General features: G+C 54.0%; 2 protein-coding genes across 17 annotated transcripts in view; both read right to left on the bottom strand.

Annotated features, from left to right (window-relative positions):
- LOC134756358 (double C2-like domain-containing protein beta) overlaps window positions 1-6,003 on the bottom strand; it is a 39,833-nt gene extending 33,830 nt beyond the window's left edge. Inside the window, exon 1 of the mRNA XM_063699784.1 lies at window positions 178-6,003. Within this exon, the coding sequence (XP_063555854.1) occupies window positions 178-297 (120 nt within the window). The 5' untranslated portion in view covers window positions 298-6,003. The remainder of the gene's footprint in view (window positions 1-177) is intronic.
- A 1,176-nt stretch (window positions 6,004-7,179) lies between these two features.
- The window catches only part of LOC115931432 (decreased expression in renal and prostate cancer protein), a 407,507-nt gene continuing 398,824 nt past the window's right edge, over window positions 7,180-15,862 (bottom strand). For 11 of the 16 annotated variants that reach the window (XR_010131404.1, XR_010131396.1, XR_010131422.1 and 8 more), the window contains 6 exons: window positions 14,098-14,236; window positions 13,813-13,870; window positions 13,487-13,719; window positions 12,521-12,711; window positions 10,397-10,454; window positions 7,180-10,273 (listed from right to left, as the gene is read on the bottom strand). The gene's annotated coding sequence lies outside the window, so the exon portion shown is untranslated. Of the gene's footprint in view, window positions 10,277-10,396; window positions 10,455-12,516; window positions 12,712-12,738; window positions 13,418-13,486; window positions 13,720-13,812; window positions 13,871-14,097; window positions 14,237-15,862 lie in introns of those variants that run through there. The other 5 variants (XR_010131402.1, XR_010131403.1, XR_010131405.1 and 2 more) reach the window with 5 other exon arrangements.

Below are 15,862 nucleotides of genomic sequence, written 5' to 3'. Positions count from 1 at the left end.
GGATGGGTATTCAAGAAGGTTTAAAGAAGAATTCCTTCCTGGCCCCACACCCCACACAGCGCAGACATCCAAAAGCCTGGACAGGAACCTGGGGAGTGGTGTGGTCTGGCCTCCCTGACCTAGGCCCTCTCGAGGACCCCGGGCCAGGGAATTTGGGGGCAGGCTGGCGGGGCCTACCTTGGCCTTGGTGATGGTGCAGTGGAGGGCGTTGTTCTCCTGGTCATACAGCAGGCTGAAGTCCAGCGTGCCCAGGGCGGCTGCGGACAGAGGAGGGCACAGGTCCCACCCTGGCCCCATCTTGGAGAGGCTTCGCCTGCCCCTGTGAGACCAGATGAGCCTGGCCTGGGCAGGTGCCACCGTTCCATGGCGGCTGCCACCAACCAAGCACCTGCTCTATGCCAGCCCCTCACCCATCCTCCCAGTCCCACCCAACCCTGGGAAGTCACAATAATCTCCCCACTTTCCAGAGGAGGAGCTGAGACCCAGAGAAGTCAGGTGGGTCACTCCAGTTCCCTGTCTGGCCCAGTGCGTGGCCCACCTGAGCTGGGCACCCAGCCAAAGGAGTTCCTGCCCTCCTGGTGCAACTGCCAGTCTGGGCCCCGTGCCTCAGTTTCCCTCACCTGTGAAATGTCACAAGGATCACACAAGGTGGAGGAGATGAGGCTTTGAGAGGGACAGGCCCTGGCCAGGAAGATCAGCTGATTTGCTCAACAGTCCCCCAGCCAACACACAGGACTGCAGCTCCTCTGTCTCTCTGGCCCATTGGGAACCCCGAGCAGGCTGTGAGGAGCCAGCTGAGTCCTCATACTGCTGCCCCCAAGTCTCTCAATGGCAATGGTAACTCCCAAAAGCCAGGGGGAGGGTGCAGCCATAATTGGGTGCAGCTGCCTCCCTCCCCGGGGGTAATCACTCATAGCAGCTGTGGCTTTCCATGCAGAAGCGGCTCCCAGCATGAAGGCCGAGGTGATGGTGGGGGCAGAGCTTGGAGATGATGGTGGGGGGCAGAGCTTGGGGGCAGTCCGCAGACAGCAAGATGCACATTCACAGATGGCTTCAGAAGCCCAGAGCCTGCTCCCAGGCTGCAGGGCTGGTCAACTGGTGTCACATTCCTTCATTATTTACCAAGTGTTTACAACATGCCAGACTCTAGGGGATGGACATCTGTGAGGCAGAGTCCCTACCCCAAGGAAAGCACAGCCTAAGGGGAGGAACAAATGGAAATAATTTGCCGCAGTAGAGTCTGGTGAGCCGGGAGCCATGGGGAGCCCATGTGAATTGGGACCACCAGGGAAGGCTTCCTGGAGGAGGTGATGCTTCACCTGAGCCATGAGGGATGAGTAGGAGTTGGCCAATGGCAAAGAGGGGCTGGGGGAGGTGACGATTCCAACCACAGGCCAACCAGCAGGTGCAGGCTTAGTGGCTGGTGTGATCCTGGGATAAGGGAAGGCCAAACTTGAAAGACTGTGCTCTTCAGGCTCTGAGCTAGGCTCCCAACATGGATCTAGATCCAATTACGGCCACACCTGACCAGGCCCATCATGTACATCTCGTCTGCGGCTGCTTTCCTACTTCAGAAGCAGACCCTATGGCCTGCATAGCTGAAAATATTTACTATCCAGCCCTTCTTTATAGAACAAGTTTGCAGATCTCTGGGCGAGTGCTGGGCCCAGGCATAACAAAGTTTCTTGGGTCTGAAGGGAAATTGGCTAATGAAAGGCCACGAGTGTGGAGTGTCCTTTATTCTGAGCTGGTGATGGGAGTGGCATTTGTCTAGATCATCCCCTTCTAACACGGATCAGGCACATGTCTCTGTCTTTGCAGCAGTGTGGGGTGCAAGACCTGCCCTCTGACATCAGTCTCCTCGGTTCAAATCCCAGCGTGCACTTCCCTGCTGTGTGGCCAGCTTATCTAACGTCTTTATGCCTCAGTTTGCTCATCTGTAAAATGGAGACAACGGTAGTATCCACCTCACAGCACAGTGTGCCTGGGGTGTAGGAGGTGCTCAGTAGATCATTATAGAAGGAGCAGATCCCTATGGTGGATTTTCTAGCTAACAGTACTGGCTTCTCTAAGACCCATTCTGGAATGAAACTGTCCTCAATTGGCTCATTTCCCTCCCTGCCTTTGGGAACAGAACATACAAATAGTCACTTAAACTTTTCTGAATAACCTGAGTCATTGCTATGGCCACGATGACTCTTCCGTATGTCACGGTCATGGTCCAGAGGCAAAAGGGGACACGAGGCAACCCCTGCACCAGAGGGTCCCGGGTGGCCCTCTTTTCGGTTTTCTTCATGTTTCTGCCTCTTCCTTTGACATCAGCCTGAAACTCCTATTAGATTACTTGTCTGTGTTGGCGCAGACAGCTCTCACCTATTCAATAATTGTTTCTCCCATGAGACCAGGTGATGATACTTGTTGGAACTGTGTGCAAACTAAGAGACAACAGGCCTTGAGTGGCTGGTGTGGTGCTCATGCCTGTCATCCCAGCAGTTTGGGAGGCCGAAGTGGATGGATCACTTGAGCTCAGGAGTTTGAGACCAGCCTGGCCAACATGGCAACAAAAACTACAAAAATGGCCGGGTGTGGTGGCTCACGCCTATAATCCCAGCACTTTGGGAGGCTGAGGCGGGTGGATCACTTGAGCCCAGGATTTCAAGACCGGCCTGGCCAACATGGAAACACCCATTTCTACAAAAAATACAAAAATAGCCGGGAATGGTGGCGCATGCCTGTGGTCCCAGCTACTCGGGAGGCTGAGGTGGGAGGACCGCTTGAGCCCAGGAAGTTGAGGCTACAGTGAGTGTGACTGTGCCACTGTATCCAACCTGGGCGACACAGCGAGATCCTGTCTCAAAAAAATAAATAAATACTAGGTCTTGAGTGAAGCCTGAGGCACGTTCTCCTGAGCAGGGTATGTGTGCAGCAGCAATGGCTATAGCTGACCTTCAGCTGCCTGCATGCTAGCTGCCATCTCCACACCAGGCAGGTGAGGCTGCAGGAAGGGAGGTATATCCCACTGCTCCTGCAGCAATGAACACAGCCACAGCCCAAGATGCACCAATCTGTTATTCTCTGAAGCTGTTGGCTTTACATGAGAGTAAATGGATCTGCTGTTCAGGTCAGGCCTACCTGGGGTTTGTTCCCCCAGCGAATTAGCCCCCTGAGCACAGGGACCATGCCTTGGCCACACCTGTGAGACCCACAAACAGCAGATGCAGACACACATGGCTGGTCCATTCAAACCAACTTGCCCTCCAGGTGCTCCCAGGAGCTGGGATCTGGTGTGACACCCAAGTGTAAAAATGCACATTCTCATTTCTGCCTGTTTCCCAACCCCAGAGAAGGACAGCCAGAAGACAGAGCAGCTGCCTGCTCCCCCTGGGACACCCAGCTCCTGCAGGGGAGGAGCCCCTGCACTGGCTCTACAGAAACCCCTGTCCAAGGAGGGCAGCGATCTTCTCCAACTGCCTGGGGGGAAAACTGACACCTGTCACCACCTCCTGGGAAGGAACAGCACACCCAGTGTGTCACCAGGAAGGGACTGATGAATTTCTTTGAACTCCACTGGAAGGTCTGTAAGAAATGATAGTTCATAAATAGAAGCTCAGTCACAATTTTGAGAGGCTGGTGAAGCTCTCTTACGGAGCACATGGCCCAAACTCTTCACTTCCCTTTAGAGAAATGAGGCTCAGAGAGGGGAGGTGAGCTGCTCAGCGTGGCCCAGCAGACCCAGGCACAGAATCTAGGCCTCTTCACTTCCATCCTGATAGTTTCTCCCTTAAAGCCTACTGGCTCCCAAGAAGTTTTTTTTTTTTTTGAGACAGGGTCTTGTTCTGTTACCCAGGCTGGAGTACAGTGGTGCGATCACAGTTCAGCCTCCCAGGCTCAAACGATCCTCTCACCTCAGCCTCCCAAGTAGCTGGGACTACAGGCGCCCACCACCATGCCCGGCTAATTTAAAAAATATATTTACAAAAAAAGAGACAGTGGTGTGTGTGTGGGGGGGGGGGCGGGGGGGGTAGGTCTCACTACGTTGCTCAGGCTGGTCTTGAACTCCCGGGCTCAAGCAATCCTCCCGCCTTCACCTCCCAAAGTGCTGGGATTACAGGCACACACGGGCCACTCTGCCCTGGTCCAGAAAGCTTTTTTTTTGGCCACTTTGTTTAGCTGAAATCTTAGGAGGATGCAACTAAGAAACAAAAAGAGAGAAAAGCAGAGTTGCTCTAGGGGAAGGAGAGTGGGGGCTCAGCCGCTGCCCTGGAGAGCCCTCCGAGTTGGAAAAGCACCTTGGGCTTGTGCTGGGCGTGAGGAGGGCCCTAAGGGCAGGAGAAGGTGCTTCTCTGTGAGCCACAGTGCCCTGCCCTTGGGGCGCTCCAATCACATGACCCCACTGAAGTTTACATCTTGGAAAAATCATGAGGGTTGGTCACTAATGGGCCTTTGAGAGTTGTCACCCACTTGTCGATAATTACAGAGCTTTAATGGGGCTAATTCAGAGAAAATCAAGCTCAAGCACCTGTTGGCTCCTCTAAGGCCGAACACCCCCTGCTTGGCTGATGGAGACCTGACAGCATCATCATAACCTTGGTTTGTGCCTGGACTTTCCTGACACCCTTGGGAATAGGAAATCTGCCCTGATTTTTTTTTTTTTTTAAGAAAAATGTCAGGCTCTCAAATAGTTTAAAAAACAAAACAAAACAACTGTGGCAAGGACCATAGAAAATCATCAAGCTTGTGTTGAAAGCATTTTATAGTTGGGGAAACAGCCATTCAGCCAGGCCGGCACTGCAGGGGGGACAGAGAGAAACGAGCCATCATCCCTGCTTCCCAGGAGCTTAGAGACAAGTGTTAAGATTTTTATAAACATCTTCATTCATCTGCTTTAAATTGCTGAAAGGTTCTCCATCAACTCCTGGACTCAGTTCAGCCTCCTTGGTGTGGCATTCAAGACCTTGTGTGATATGACCGCTTTGGCCTCCTCATAGGTCTCTTCCCCTTCTTTGAGCCACTTGGCTCTATTGTTTTGCCTACACTGGGCTGAGTTTCTGACACTTCAGGACCTGTGTACACAGCTGTCCCTCTGCCAAGAGCACCTCCCTTTCCTCTTTTCCGTCAGCCCACCTCCTCCCTCCTCCCAGTCTTAGGGCTGAGCCCTCTCTGTGAGTGACCTCTGCCAGCCAGAGCTTTCCATCTGGGTTCTTGCCTCCCTGTCCCTCGCTGTGGGGTCACCTGTTTGTCTTGGTTTTGATGAACACCCTCAGGTCAGAGGTTGCCTCTCAGCATTCTTGTATCTCTGTGCCTAACACAGAGCCTGCCACATAGTTGGTGCCGTAACATCGAGTGCATTACAAATATCACAGGTCCAGGTAGAACATGACTGGGGCCAAAGAGGTTCTGGGCTCAAAGGAAGGGGCACCACAGCCCATGGGGGCTGGAATATGCCCCCTAACACGGAGAACCTTTGTGGTGGACTCAACGCCTTGTCCTTGCTCCAGACCTGCACAGGCATCAGTCCTGACCCGGTCCTGGGTGAACCACACAGGGCGGTTTAACACGGGCACGTGATCCAATTCTGGCCAACGAGACAAAAGGACAGGTCTCCTGGGGACTTCTGGGAGAGGTTTCCTCGCTCTTAAACTGAGACACGAGACCCAATTCCTTACCCAGCCAAGGACCTTATTGTTACACGTGATGCCTGGACCTGCAGCAGCCACCTTGGACCTGAGGGTCCTGCTTGGCTGATGGAGACTGACAGCGTCATTCTGACCTTGGTTTGCACCTGAACCTTCCTCACCCAGACACCCTTAGGAATAGGAAACGGGACTTGATTTTGCTCTACAAGGAAAAGCGCACAGCCACAAGGAAAGATGGAGAGAACCATCACCCTAACAGTGCTGAGGGGCTGCTGCATTGGTGCACCCTGGTGCAGCAGGACCTCAGCTGTCCTCATTGTTTAAGCCACTCTGAGTTGGTTATCTGTCACTTGCAACCCACGGCACTCTAGTGATTACAGCTTTGAAGAATGGACTGGGCTTCCACAGGTGGGTGCCGGGCAGGAGGGCCTCTCAGGTAGGGGCAGACTCCCGAGGACAGGCTCAGGGAACCGGAGACCGAGAAGGCGCTGTCCTCTTCACTGCACGCACCCTGGACCAGTGCCGGCCCTGATCATGCAGCTCTTCCAGGCCCACTGCTTCTTCCCATCCACTAGGCCACAGCCGCCCTCCAGGCCCACTATGCACACATCTTCCCCTCCAAGGTTTGTTCTGCCCCTGCCCTGACTCCCAGCCCTGTGGGGGTCCTGACCGCACCTCACCTGGCTCAGACTCTTGACGCTGCCCTGGCTGCCCCACCACTGCCTCTGCCCGAGAGTCACGTGAGGCTGAGAGTAGGGGCAGGGGCAGCAGTGGTGCCAGATGGGGGGCGGTCCAGTGGGAGGAGCCTCAGCCTCGCGGGCTGCTCCGTGGGACTGAGGACTACATGATATTCTGGGCACCTCACGGATCTTCAACTGCAGGTGAAACGGATGCTGGTGGTGGGTGCAGGGCCGCTGGGAGCTGCTGCATGGGTCCCAGAGGCTGGACTGGGGCAGGTGCCAACTGAAGCTGCTAGGGCAGCATGGGCAGGAGGTTCTGCACACAAACCTTGGAGAAGAAGATGTGTGCATAGCGGGTCCACTGCTGCTGCCCCTGCCCTGACTCCCAGCCCTGCCTGACCCCACCTCACCCTGCTCAGGCTCTGGTGCAACCCTTCCGAAAGCTATTTTCAGAAAATAGCTCCTGTAGGGGCTACAAGATGGAGTGTGAAGAGGGCCTTGGGCCACAGGGAAGTGCCTGTGGACTAGGGGGAGTTCATGTACCCCTTCTTTCTCCAGAGGGGCTGGACTCAGGTGAGTATGGGGGTGGGGGCTCCTGCACTTCGACACAGGCAGCGGGAGGGTTTTCTCCCCATTCCCTCTGCACTCCCAACTTGAGCTATACTTTTTAAGAAAGTGATTCACCCTGCCTTTGCCCCCTTCCCCAGAACAGAACACGTTGATCATGGGCGGTATTTTTCATTGTGCCAAAAAGTTGCCATGACCGTCATTATACCTGTTTAACACCAAATAATAAGTAAAATAAAATAAAAAATTCGGGCTTCGTGCAGAAACTCACCCCAAATAAATCACCTACCAAAATATTTACATAATGGTGGAAATATTCCAAAATTCAATATTTTGGGATTTATACACAAAAGATAAACAAATTAGAGGCCAAGAGGCTGCCAGAAGGGAAAAACGGGGCCTGGGAAGGCCGTTGTGAGGAATGAGCTGGGCCTAAAGAGGCCACTGGCAGGCGGGAGCTGGGCCTGCCGAAGCGGCCGAGAGGCAGGAGCTTTGGACTCGGGAGGCCGCAATGAGGCGAGAGCTAGCTGGGCATGGAGAGTCCGCTGTGAGTCCGCTGTGAGTCCGGGCCCGTGCAGGCCTTCGAGAGGCAGGAGGCCGGGCCTGCAAAGGCCCACTGGAGGTCAAGTTCTGGGCCTGAAGAGGCCACCAAAAGTCAAAAGTGGGGCCTGGGAAGGCCGCCAAGAACCATGAGCTGGTCTGGGCTGAAAGAGGCCACTGGGAGGCAGGAGGAGCTGGGCCTGGAGAGGCTGACTCGAGGAAGTTTTGCACCTGGAGAGGCCACCGAGAGGACGGAGCTGGGCCCGGGGAGGCCGACTTGCTGCTCTTCCAGGCCCAATTCCAGGCCGACTTGACGACGACTTGGGCCTGCTGGGAGCTGGGCAGGAGCTGAGTCCAAAGACGTTGTTGGGAGGCCAGAGTCAGGCCTGGAGACGCAGCCGGGAGGAAGAGCTGGGCCCGGAGGGGATGCCGGGAGGCTGCAAGTGGGTCTGGAGAGGCCGATTTGAGGAGGCCCGGCCTCCGCCTCCCGCATGGCGGCCTCTGCAGGCAGAGCTGTTTCTCCTGGCTGCATCTCCCGCCTCCCAGCAAACAAGCTTTTTTGGCTCAGCTCCCGCCTGCGTTTGTAGACCCCGAAGTTTCTGCAACCAAGCTCTTCAGACCCACATCCCACCTCCCAGTACCTGAACAGTCCCAGCTCCGGCTGGAGAACAGAGTCTGTAGGCCCCGCTGTTGCCTCCCAGGGGTGTCTCCAGACCCAGCTCTCGCCCCACCACGACCTCCCAGGCCCAAGTCGCTGCCTGCCTCCCAGCAGCCCGCATGCGACCCTGCTCCTCCCTCACGGTGGCCTGTTGAGGCAGGGGCTCACGCTGACCTCTCTCAGCGTGGGAGGGGCCGGTGTGAGGCAAGGGCTCACGCCGACCTCTCTCAGCGTGGGAGGGGCCGGTGTGAGGCAAGGGCTCACATTGACCTCTGTCAGTGTGGGAGGGGCCGGTGTGAGGCAAGGGCTCACACTGACCTCTCTCAGAGTGGGAGGGGCCGGTGTGAAGCAAGGGGCTCCCATGGACCTCTGTCAGTGTGGGAGGGGCCGGTGTGAGGCAAGGGGCTTCCATGGACCTCTGTCAGTGTGGGAGGGGCCGGTGTGAGGCAAGGGGCTTCCATGGACCTCTGTCAGTGTGGGAGGGGCCGGTGTGAGGCAAGGGGCTCACATTGACCTCTCTCAGCATGAGAGGGGCCGGTGTGAGGCAAGGGCTCACGGAGACCTCTCTCAGCGTGGGAGGGGCCGGTGTGAAGCAAGGGGCTCCCATGGACCTCTGTCAGTGTGGGAGGGGCCGGTGTGAGGCAAGGGGCTCCCATGGACCTCTGTCAGTGTGGGAGGGGCCGGTGTGAGACAAGGGGCTCACGCAGACCTCTCTCAGCGTGGGAGGGGCCGGTGTGAGGCAAGGGCTCACACTGACCTCTGTCAGCGTGGGAGGGGCCGATGTGAAGCAAGGGGCTCCCATGGACCTCTGTCAGAGTGGGAGGGGCCGGTGTGAAGCAAGGGGCTCCCATGGACCTCTCTCAGCGTGGGAGGGGCCGGTGTGAAGCAAGGGCTCCCATGGACCTCTGTCAGCGTGGGAGGGGCCGGTGTGAGGCAAGGGCTCCCATGGACCTCTGTCAGCCTGGGAGGGGCCGGTGTGAGGCAAGGGGTTCAGGCTGACCTCTGTCAGCCTGGGAGGGGCCGGTGTGAGGCAAGGGGCTCAGGCTGACCTCTCTCAGCCTGGGAGGGGCCGGTGTGAGGCAAGGGGCTCAGGCTGACCTCTGTCAGCCTGGGAGGGGCCGGTGTGAGGCAAGGGGCTCACGCTGACCTCTCTCAGCGTGGGAGGGGCTGGTGTGAGGCAAGGGCTCACGCTGACCTCTCTCAGCGTGGGAGGGGCCGGTGTGAGGCAAGGGGCTCACGCTGACCTCTCTCAGCGTGGGAGGGGCCGGTGTGAGGCAAGGGCTCACGCTGACCTCTCTCAGCATGGGAGGAGCCAGTGTGTGGCAGGGGCTCATGCCTCTGGGCAGGGTACCAGAGGCATGGGCATCAACAGGCCACCGTGAGGGAGGAGCTGGGCCGCACGCGGGCTGCTGGGAGGCAGGCAGGGACTTGGCCCCGGGAGGCCGCCGTGGGGGCAAGAGCTGGGCCTGGAGAGGCCCCTGGGAGGCAAGAGCGGGACCTGCAGAGGCCACTCTCCAACCATTGCTGGGCCCGTACAGGCCACCGGGCGGCAGGAATTAGGCCCGAAGAACTTGGCTGGAGAAAGTTCGGGACCTACAAAGGCGGTTGGGAGCTGGGCAGGAGTTGAGCCAAAAGAGCTTGCTTACTTGCTGGGAGGCACGGCCGGGAGATGCCGACTTCAGGACAACTTGGGCCTGCAGAGGTCACCGGGAGGCCCAAGTTTGGTGTGGAGAAGCCCACCGACCGGAGACCATTTGGGGCCTGCAGCTGCCATCGGAGTGCAGGAGCTCATCCTGGAGAGGCCACCATGAGTCCTGACCTCGGCCTGGGGAGTGTGGCTTGAGGAAGCTGTGGGCCGACCAAGGCCGCCAGGAGATGGGTAGGCACTGAGTCCAAAGAGGTTGTTGACAGGCAGGAGTCGGGCCTGGAGACACAGCCAGGAAGAGGAGCTTGGCCCGGAGAGGATGCCCGGAGGGTGCAAGTGGGTCTGGAGAGGCCGACTTGAGGAGGTTCTCAGCCCAGAGAGGCCGCCGGAAGGGAAAAACTGGGCCTGGAAAGGCTGTTGTGAGGAATGAGCCCCATGGGCCTGAAGAGGCCACTGGCAGGCGGGAGCTCGGTGTGTAGAAGCTGCTGAAAGGTTGGGAGCTTGGCTTGGGGGGTCCACAGTGAGGCAGATGCTGGGCCTGAAGAATCTGCTTAAAAAGATTTAAGCACATTTACATTTATTAGGCACTTTATTTCCATTATTACATATATAAAAATATATATATACGTATTATATATCCAATATATAATAAAATAATTATACAACTCACCATAATGTAGAATCAGTGGGTGTGTTAAGCTTGTTTTCCTGAAACTGGATGGTCCCACCTGAGCGTGATGGGAGAAAGTGACAGATCAATAGGTATTAGATTCTCATAAGCACAGCGCAACCTAGATCCCTCACATGCACGGTTCACAACAGGGTGCGTTCTCCTATGAGAATCTAATGCTGCTGCTCATCTGAGAAGGTGGAGCTCAAGCGGGAATGTGAGCAAAGGGGAGTGGCTGTAAATACAGACGAAGCTTCCCTCACTCCCTCACTCGACACCACTCACCTCCTGCTGTGTGGCTCCCTACGGCTCCATGGCTCAGGGGTTGGGGACCCCTGCTCAAGTGCATCCAAAGCGACCCTTCCCACACCAGTCTTCATAGTGGTCAAGGGCAGCAACCACTTAGCTCCCAAGGCATGTGCCTCAGCTGGCATTTCGTCACAATCAACAGTAAGTGGTAGCTTGAGTCACTGTGAGGTCACTTCCTGGAAATCACCAGCATCCCATTTCCCACTGGCAAAGAGCTCAGCACTGCCCCCTGGGAAACCAAACCTATGCCCAAATCCCATCTGTGTGGGTTTATCTCCTGGGACCCTTCCTAACATATTAGTCAGAGTCCAATCAGGAAGCATAAACCACTCAAAAGTTTAAAGTGGTAAAATTTAATACGGAGAATTATTCATTATAACAGGTGAACAGCATAATGAGAGATTGGCTAGCACAAAGTAAAGAGAACTCTAGAGAATACAGGACTAGCCCAGGCCAGGCATGGTGGCTCATGCCTGAAATTCCAGCAATTTGAGAAGCTAATGCAGGAGGATTGCTTAAGGCCAGGAGCTAGAGACCGGTCTGGACAACACAGTGAGAACCTGTCTCTATCCAAAAGAAGAAAAAAGTTAGCTGGGAGTGGTGGTGCACACTTGTAGTCCCAGCTACTCGGAATGCTGAAGTTTGAGCCTGGGAGGTCAAGGCTGCAGCGAGGCATGATTATGCCACTACAGTCCAGCCTGGTGACAGAGCAAGACCCTGTCTCAAAGAACAAAACAACAACAACCATTTACAGACAGAAAAGAGATAGAGCTAATAAGCTAAGGAAAGATGTTGAAATGTGACAAGTAAAGTAATATGAGGTCTTTTATCTATTTAAAATAATCAAACAAAAAATGACTTACTAAATTATAATACCCTGTGCTGGCAAAGGTGCAGTGAAATGGGCACTTTCTTATACTATGAGGGGTGTTTAAATTGTGTATAAGCCTTCCCGGGTAAAGCTTGTCAATTTTTTAAAATAATGGAGACAGGGTCTCACCATACTGCCATACTGCCTCCTCCAACTCTTGGCCTCAAGCAATCCTCCTCTCTTAGCCTCCCAAAGTGCTAAGATTATAGCTGGGAGGCACCCAAAACCCTGTCAATTTACATCAAGGGTAATGAGAATGTCCATTCACCATGACTCACAGTAATCTTACTTCTGGGGAGACAATTCAATCTAAACAAAAGGTCATCTGTACACACACAGTAAAAATCGGGGAGTAACTGAAGACAGAGTTGGTAAGTGAAATAAGAAACAGTTCTAACAAATTAAACTATGGTATCAATAGGCACCTGGTATAAAAGGTCAGTTGATGTTAGCTGCTACTTTTTTCTTGTTTTGAGACAGGGTCTCACTCTGTCACCCAGGCTGGAGTGCAGAGGCCTGATCATGACTCACTGCAGTCTCAGCCTCCCTGGGCTTGAGTGATCCTCCCACCTCAGCCTCCCAAGTAGCTGGGACTACAGGAACGTGCCACCACACTAGGCTAATTCATGTATTTTTCTGTAGGGATGGTGACTCCCCCTTTGTTTCCAAGGCCTATCGCAAACTCTTGGCCTCAAGCCATCCTCCTGCCTCAGCCTCCCAAAGTGTTGCGATTACCAGTGTGAGCCACCACACCTGGCCAGCTGCTACTTTTAGCAATATCATTATCATTCTTCCACTCCATTAAAAATTATTATTTTCAAGGCTATGCAACAGTATGTATCCAACAGCGTAATTGTAAAAACATAAACAGTTGCCGTCCCTCAGTATACAGAATTAGTTACAGCCCCCCATCTCTGCATATACCAAAATCCATGCTTACTCACGTTTCGCTGTCACCCCTCTGGAATCCACGTATACGAAAATACCAAATATTAGTTGGGCATAGTGGCAAGCACCTGTAGTCTCAGCCACGTGGGAGGTTGAGATGGGAGGATCGCTTCAGCCTGGAAGGTTGAGGCTGCAGTCAGCTGCGATAGCACTACTACCCTCCAGCCTTGGACAACAGAGGGAGACCCTGTCTCAGAAAAAAAAAAACAAAATAAAACAGGTTAGAAATTGTAATGAGGTCTGTTGGGCAAAATTCCATATAAGCAAAGTAAAAATTAATAAAGCAAATCGTGATAAATTAGTACGATTGACTTTCTGGAGTTTCTGACAATAAAAGTAAGGAAAATGCAGAACACAAAGACAGAGAGTAAAAAGAGAAATTAGGAAAGCATTCTACATGTTTAATAGGAAGACACTGGCCGTGTTCGTGCAGCGGCAGTATGTCGTGACATGACATACTTTGGAGAGAAGTTAACAGATGAGGAAGTTGATAAAAATCGTCAGAGAAGCAAAATACTGGTAGCGACACTCAAGGAAACCACGAAATTTCCATAACTTATGTCAGCAAAGTGGGAATATTGTACAGTGTGTGTTGAAGTTCCTATACAACATTGTTTATCTGCCGTTTGTTTGTTTGTAAGGAATGTATATACTAAAAGTTCTTCTTGCTGTCAAAAGAATATGTGTGAATAAGTCATTTTAACTTATTCTTCTGTTTTTCTTTTATCTTCCTGCCATCATCCCACAGCCTTACTTTAGAGATTTTTTCTTTAGAAAATTGAACAAGTGCCCCTTGTGGTGGCACATACCTCGAGGATGGGAGGCAGGGGTGGAAGGGTCACTTGAGGCCATTAGTTTGACACCAGCCTGGCTAACAAAGTGAGACCCCATGTCTGCAAAACAATTTAAAAATTAGCCAAGTATCGTCATGTATACCTACAGTCCCAGCTACCTCAACTTACGGAGAAAGTTCAGGGCCTGGAGAGAAGGCTGGGAGGCAGGAGCTGGGTCTAAAGAGGCCATTGTAACGATGGAGCTGTGCCTGTGGAGGCTGTTGTGAGGCAGTAGGCTCATCTGCGGAGACTGCCGTGAGGTAGGGTATGGGCCTAAATAGGCCATTGTGAGTCATGAGCTTGGTCTGTAGAGGCTGACTGGAGAGAGTTCTGGGCCTGGCGAGGCTGCCGGGAGGTAGGAGCTGGGCCAAAAGATTTAAGCACATTTACGTTTATTAGGCACTTCATTTCCATTATTACACTGGAATATATAATCAAATAATTATAGAACTCACCATCATGTAGAATCAGTGGGCGTGTTAAGCTTGTTTTCCTGAAACTGGATGGTCCCACCTGAGCGTGATGGGAGAAAGTGACAGATCAATAGGTATTAGATTCTCATAAGCACAGCGCAACCTAGATCCCTCACATGCACGGTTCACAACAGGGTGCGTTCTCCTATGAGAATCTAATGCTGCTGCTCATCTGAGAAGGTGGAGCTCAGGCGGGAATGTGAGCAAAGGGGAGTGGCTGTAAATACAGACGAAGCTTCCCTCACTCCCTCACTCGACACCACTCACCTGCTGTGTGGCTCCTTACGGCTCCATGGCTCAGGGGTTGGGGACCCCTGCTCAAGTGCATCCAAAGCGACCCTTCCCACACCAGTCTTCATAGTAGTCAAGGGCAGCAACCACTTAGCTCCCAAGGCGTGTGTCTCAGCTGGAATTTCATCACAATCAACAGTAAGTGGTAGCTTGAGTCACTGTGAGGTCACTTCCTGGAAATCACCCTAACCCTGGGCCCTGACCCTAAAACCCTAACCCTGGGCCTTGACCCTTAAACAACCCTAACCCTGGGCCCTGACCATAAAACAACCCTAACCCTGGGCCATGACCCTTAAACAACCCTAACCCTGGGCCCTGACCATAAAACAACCCTACCCCTGGGCCCTGACCCTAAAACAACCCTAACTCTGGGCCCGGACCTTAAAACAAGCCTAATCCTGGGCCCTGATCCTAAAACAACCCTAACCCTGGGCCCTGATCCTGAAACAACCCTAACAATGGGCCCTGACACTGAAACAACCCTAACCCTGGACCCTGACCCTAAAACAACCCTAACTCTGGGGCCTGCCCATGACCCTAAAACAGCTCTACACGGGGGCCCTGGCCCTAACCCTAAAACAAACCTACCCCTGGACCCTGGCCCTGACATTAAAACAGTGCTACCCCTTGGCCCTGGCCCTGACCCTAAAAGAACCCTACCCCTCGGCCCTGGCCCTCACAATAAAACAAGCCTAGCCCTGGGCCGTGCCCCTGTCCCTAAAACAACCCTAACCCTGGGCCCTGGCCGTGACCCTAAAACAACCGTAACCCTGGGCCCTGGCCCTGACCCTAAAACAACCCGAACACTGGGCCCTGGCCCTGACCCTAAAACAACCCTAACCCTGGGCCCTGGCCCTGACCCTAAAACAACCCTAACCCTGGGTCCTGGCCCAAAAACAACCCTAACCCTGGGCCCTGACCCTAAAACAACCCTAACCATGGGCCTGACCCTAAAACAAGCCTAACCCTGGGCCCCGACCATAAAACAAGCCTAACCCTGGGCCCTGACACTAAAACAAGCCTAAACCTGGGCCCTGACACTAAAACAAGCCAAACCCTGTACCCCAACCCTAAAACAAGCCTACCCCTGGTCCAGGATGGTAAAACAACCCTAACCCTGGGCCCCGACACAAAAACAACCCTAACCCTGGGCCCCGACCCTAAAACAAACCTAACCCTGGGCCCCGAAACTAAAACAACGCTAACCCTGGGCCTTGACCCTAAAACAACCCTAACCCTGGGCCCTGGCCCTGACCCTAAGACAACCCTAACCCTGGGCACTGGCCATGACCCTACAACAACCCTAACCCTGGGCCCTGGCCCTGACCCTAAAACAACCGTAAATCTGGGCCCTGGCCCTGACCCTAACACAACCCTAACCCTTTGCCGTGGCCCTGACCTTGAAAGAAACCTAACCCTGGGCCCTGGCCCTGACCCTAAAACAACCCTAACCCTGGGCCCTGGCCATGACCCTGAAAGAACCCTAACCCTGGGCCCTGGCCCTGAACATAAAACATCCCTAACCCTGGGCCCTGGCCCTAACCCTAAAACAACCCTAACCCTGGGCCCTGGCCCTGACCCTAAAACAACCCTAATCCTTTGCCGTGGCCCTGACCCTGAAAGAACCCTAACCCTGGGCCCTGGCCCTGACCCTGAAAGAACCCTAACCCTGGGCCCTGGCCCTGACTCTAAAAAAACCCTAACCCTGGGCCCTGGCCCTGACAATAAAACATCCCTAAAC

The sequence above is a fragment of the Gorilla gorilla genome, chromosome 18 (assembly GCF_029281585.2).
Source record: "Gorilla gorilla gorilla isolate KB3781 chromosome 18, NHGRI_mGorGor1-v2.1_pri, whole genome shotgun sequence".
Lineage (NCBI taxonomy): Eukaryota > Metazoa > Chordata > Mammalia > Primates > Hominidae > Gorilla > Gorilla gorilla.
The sequence above is the reverse complement of the archived record's forward strand: the minus strand, read 5'-3'. Positions and strand labels throughout refer to the sequence as shown.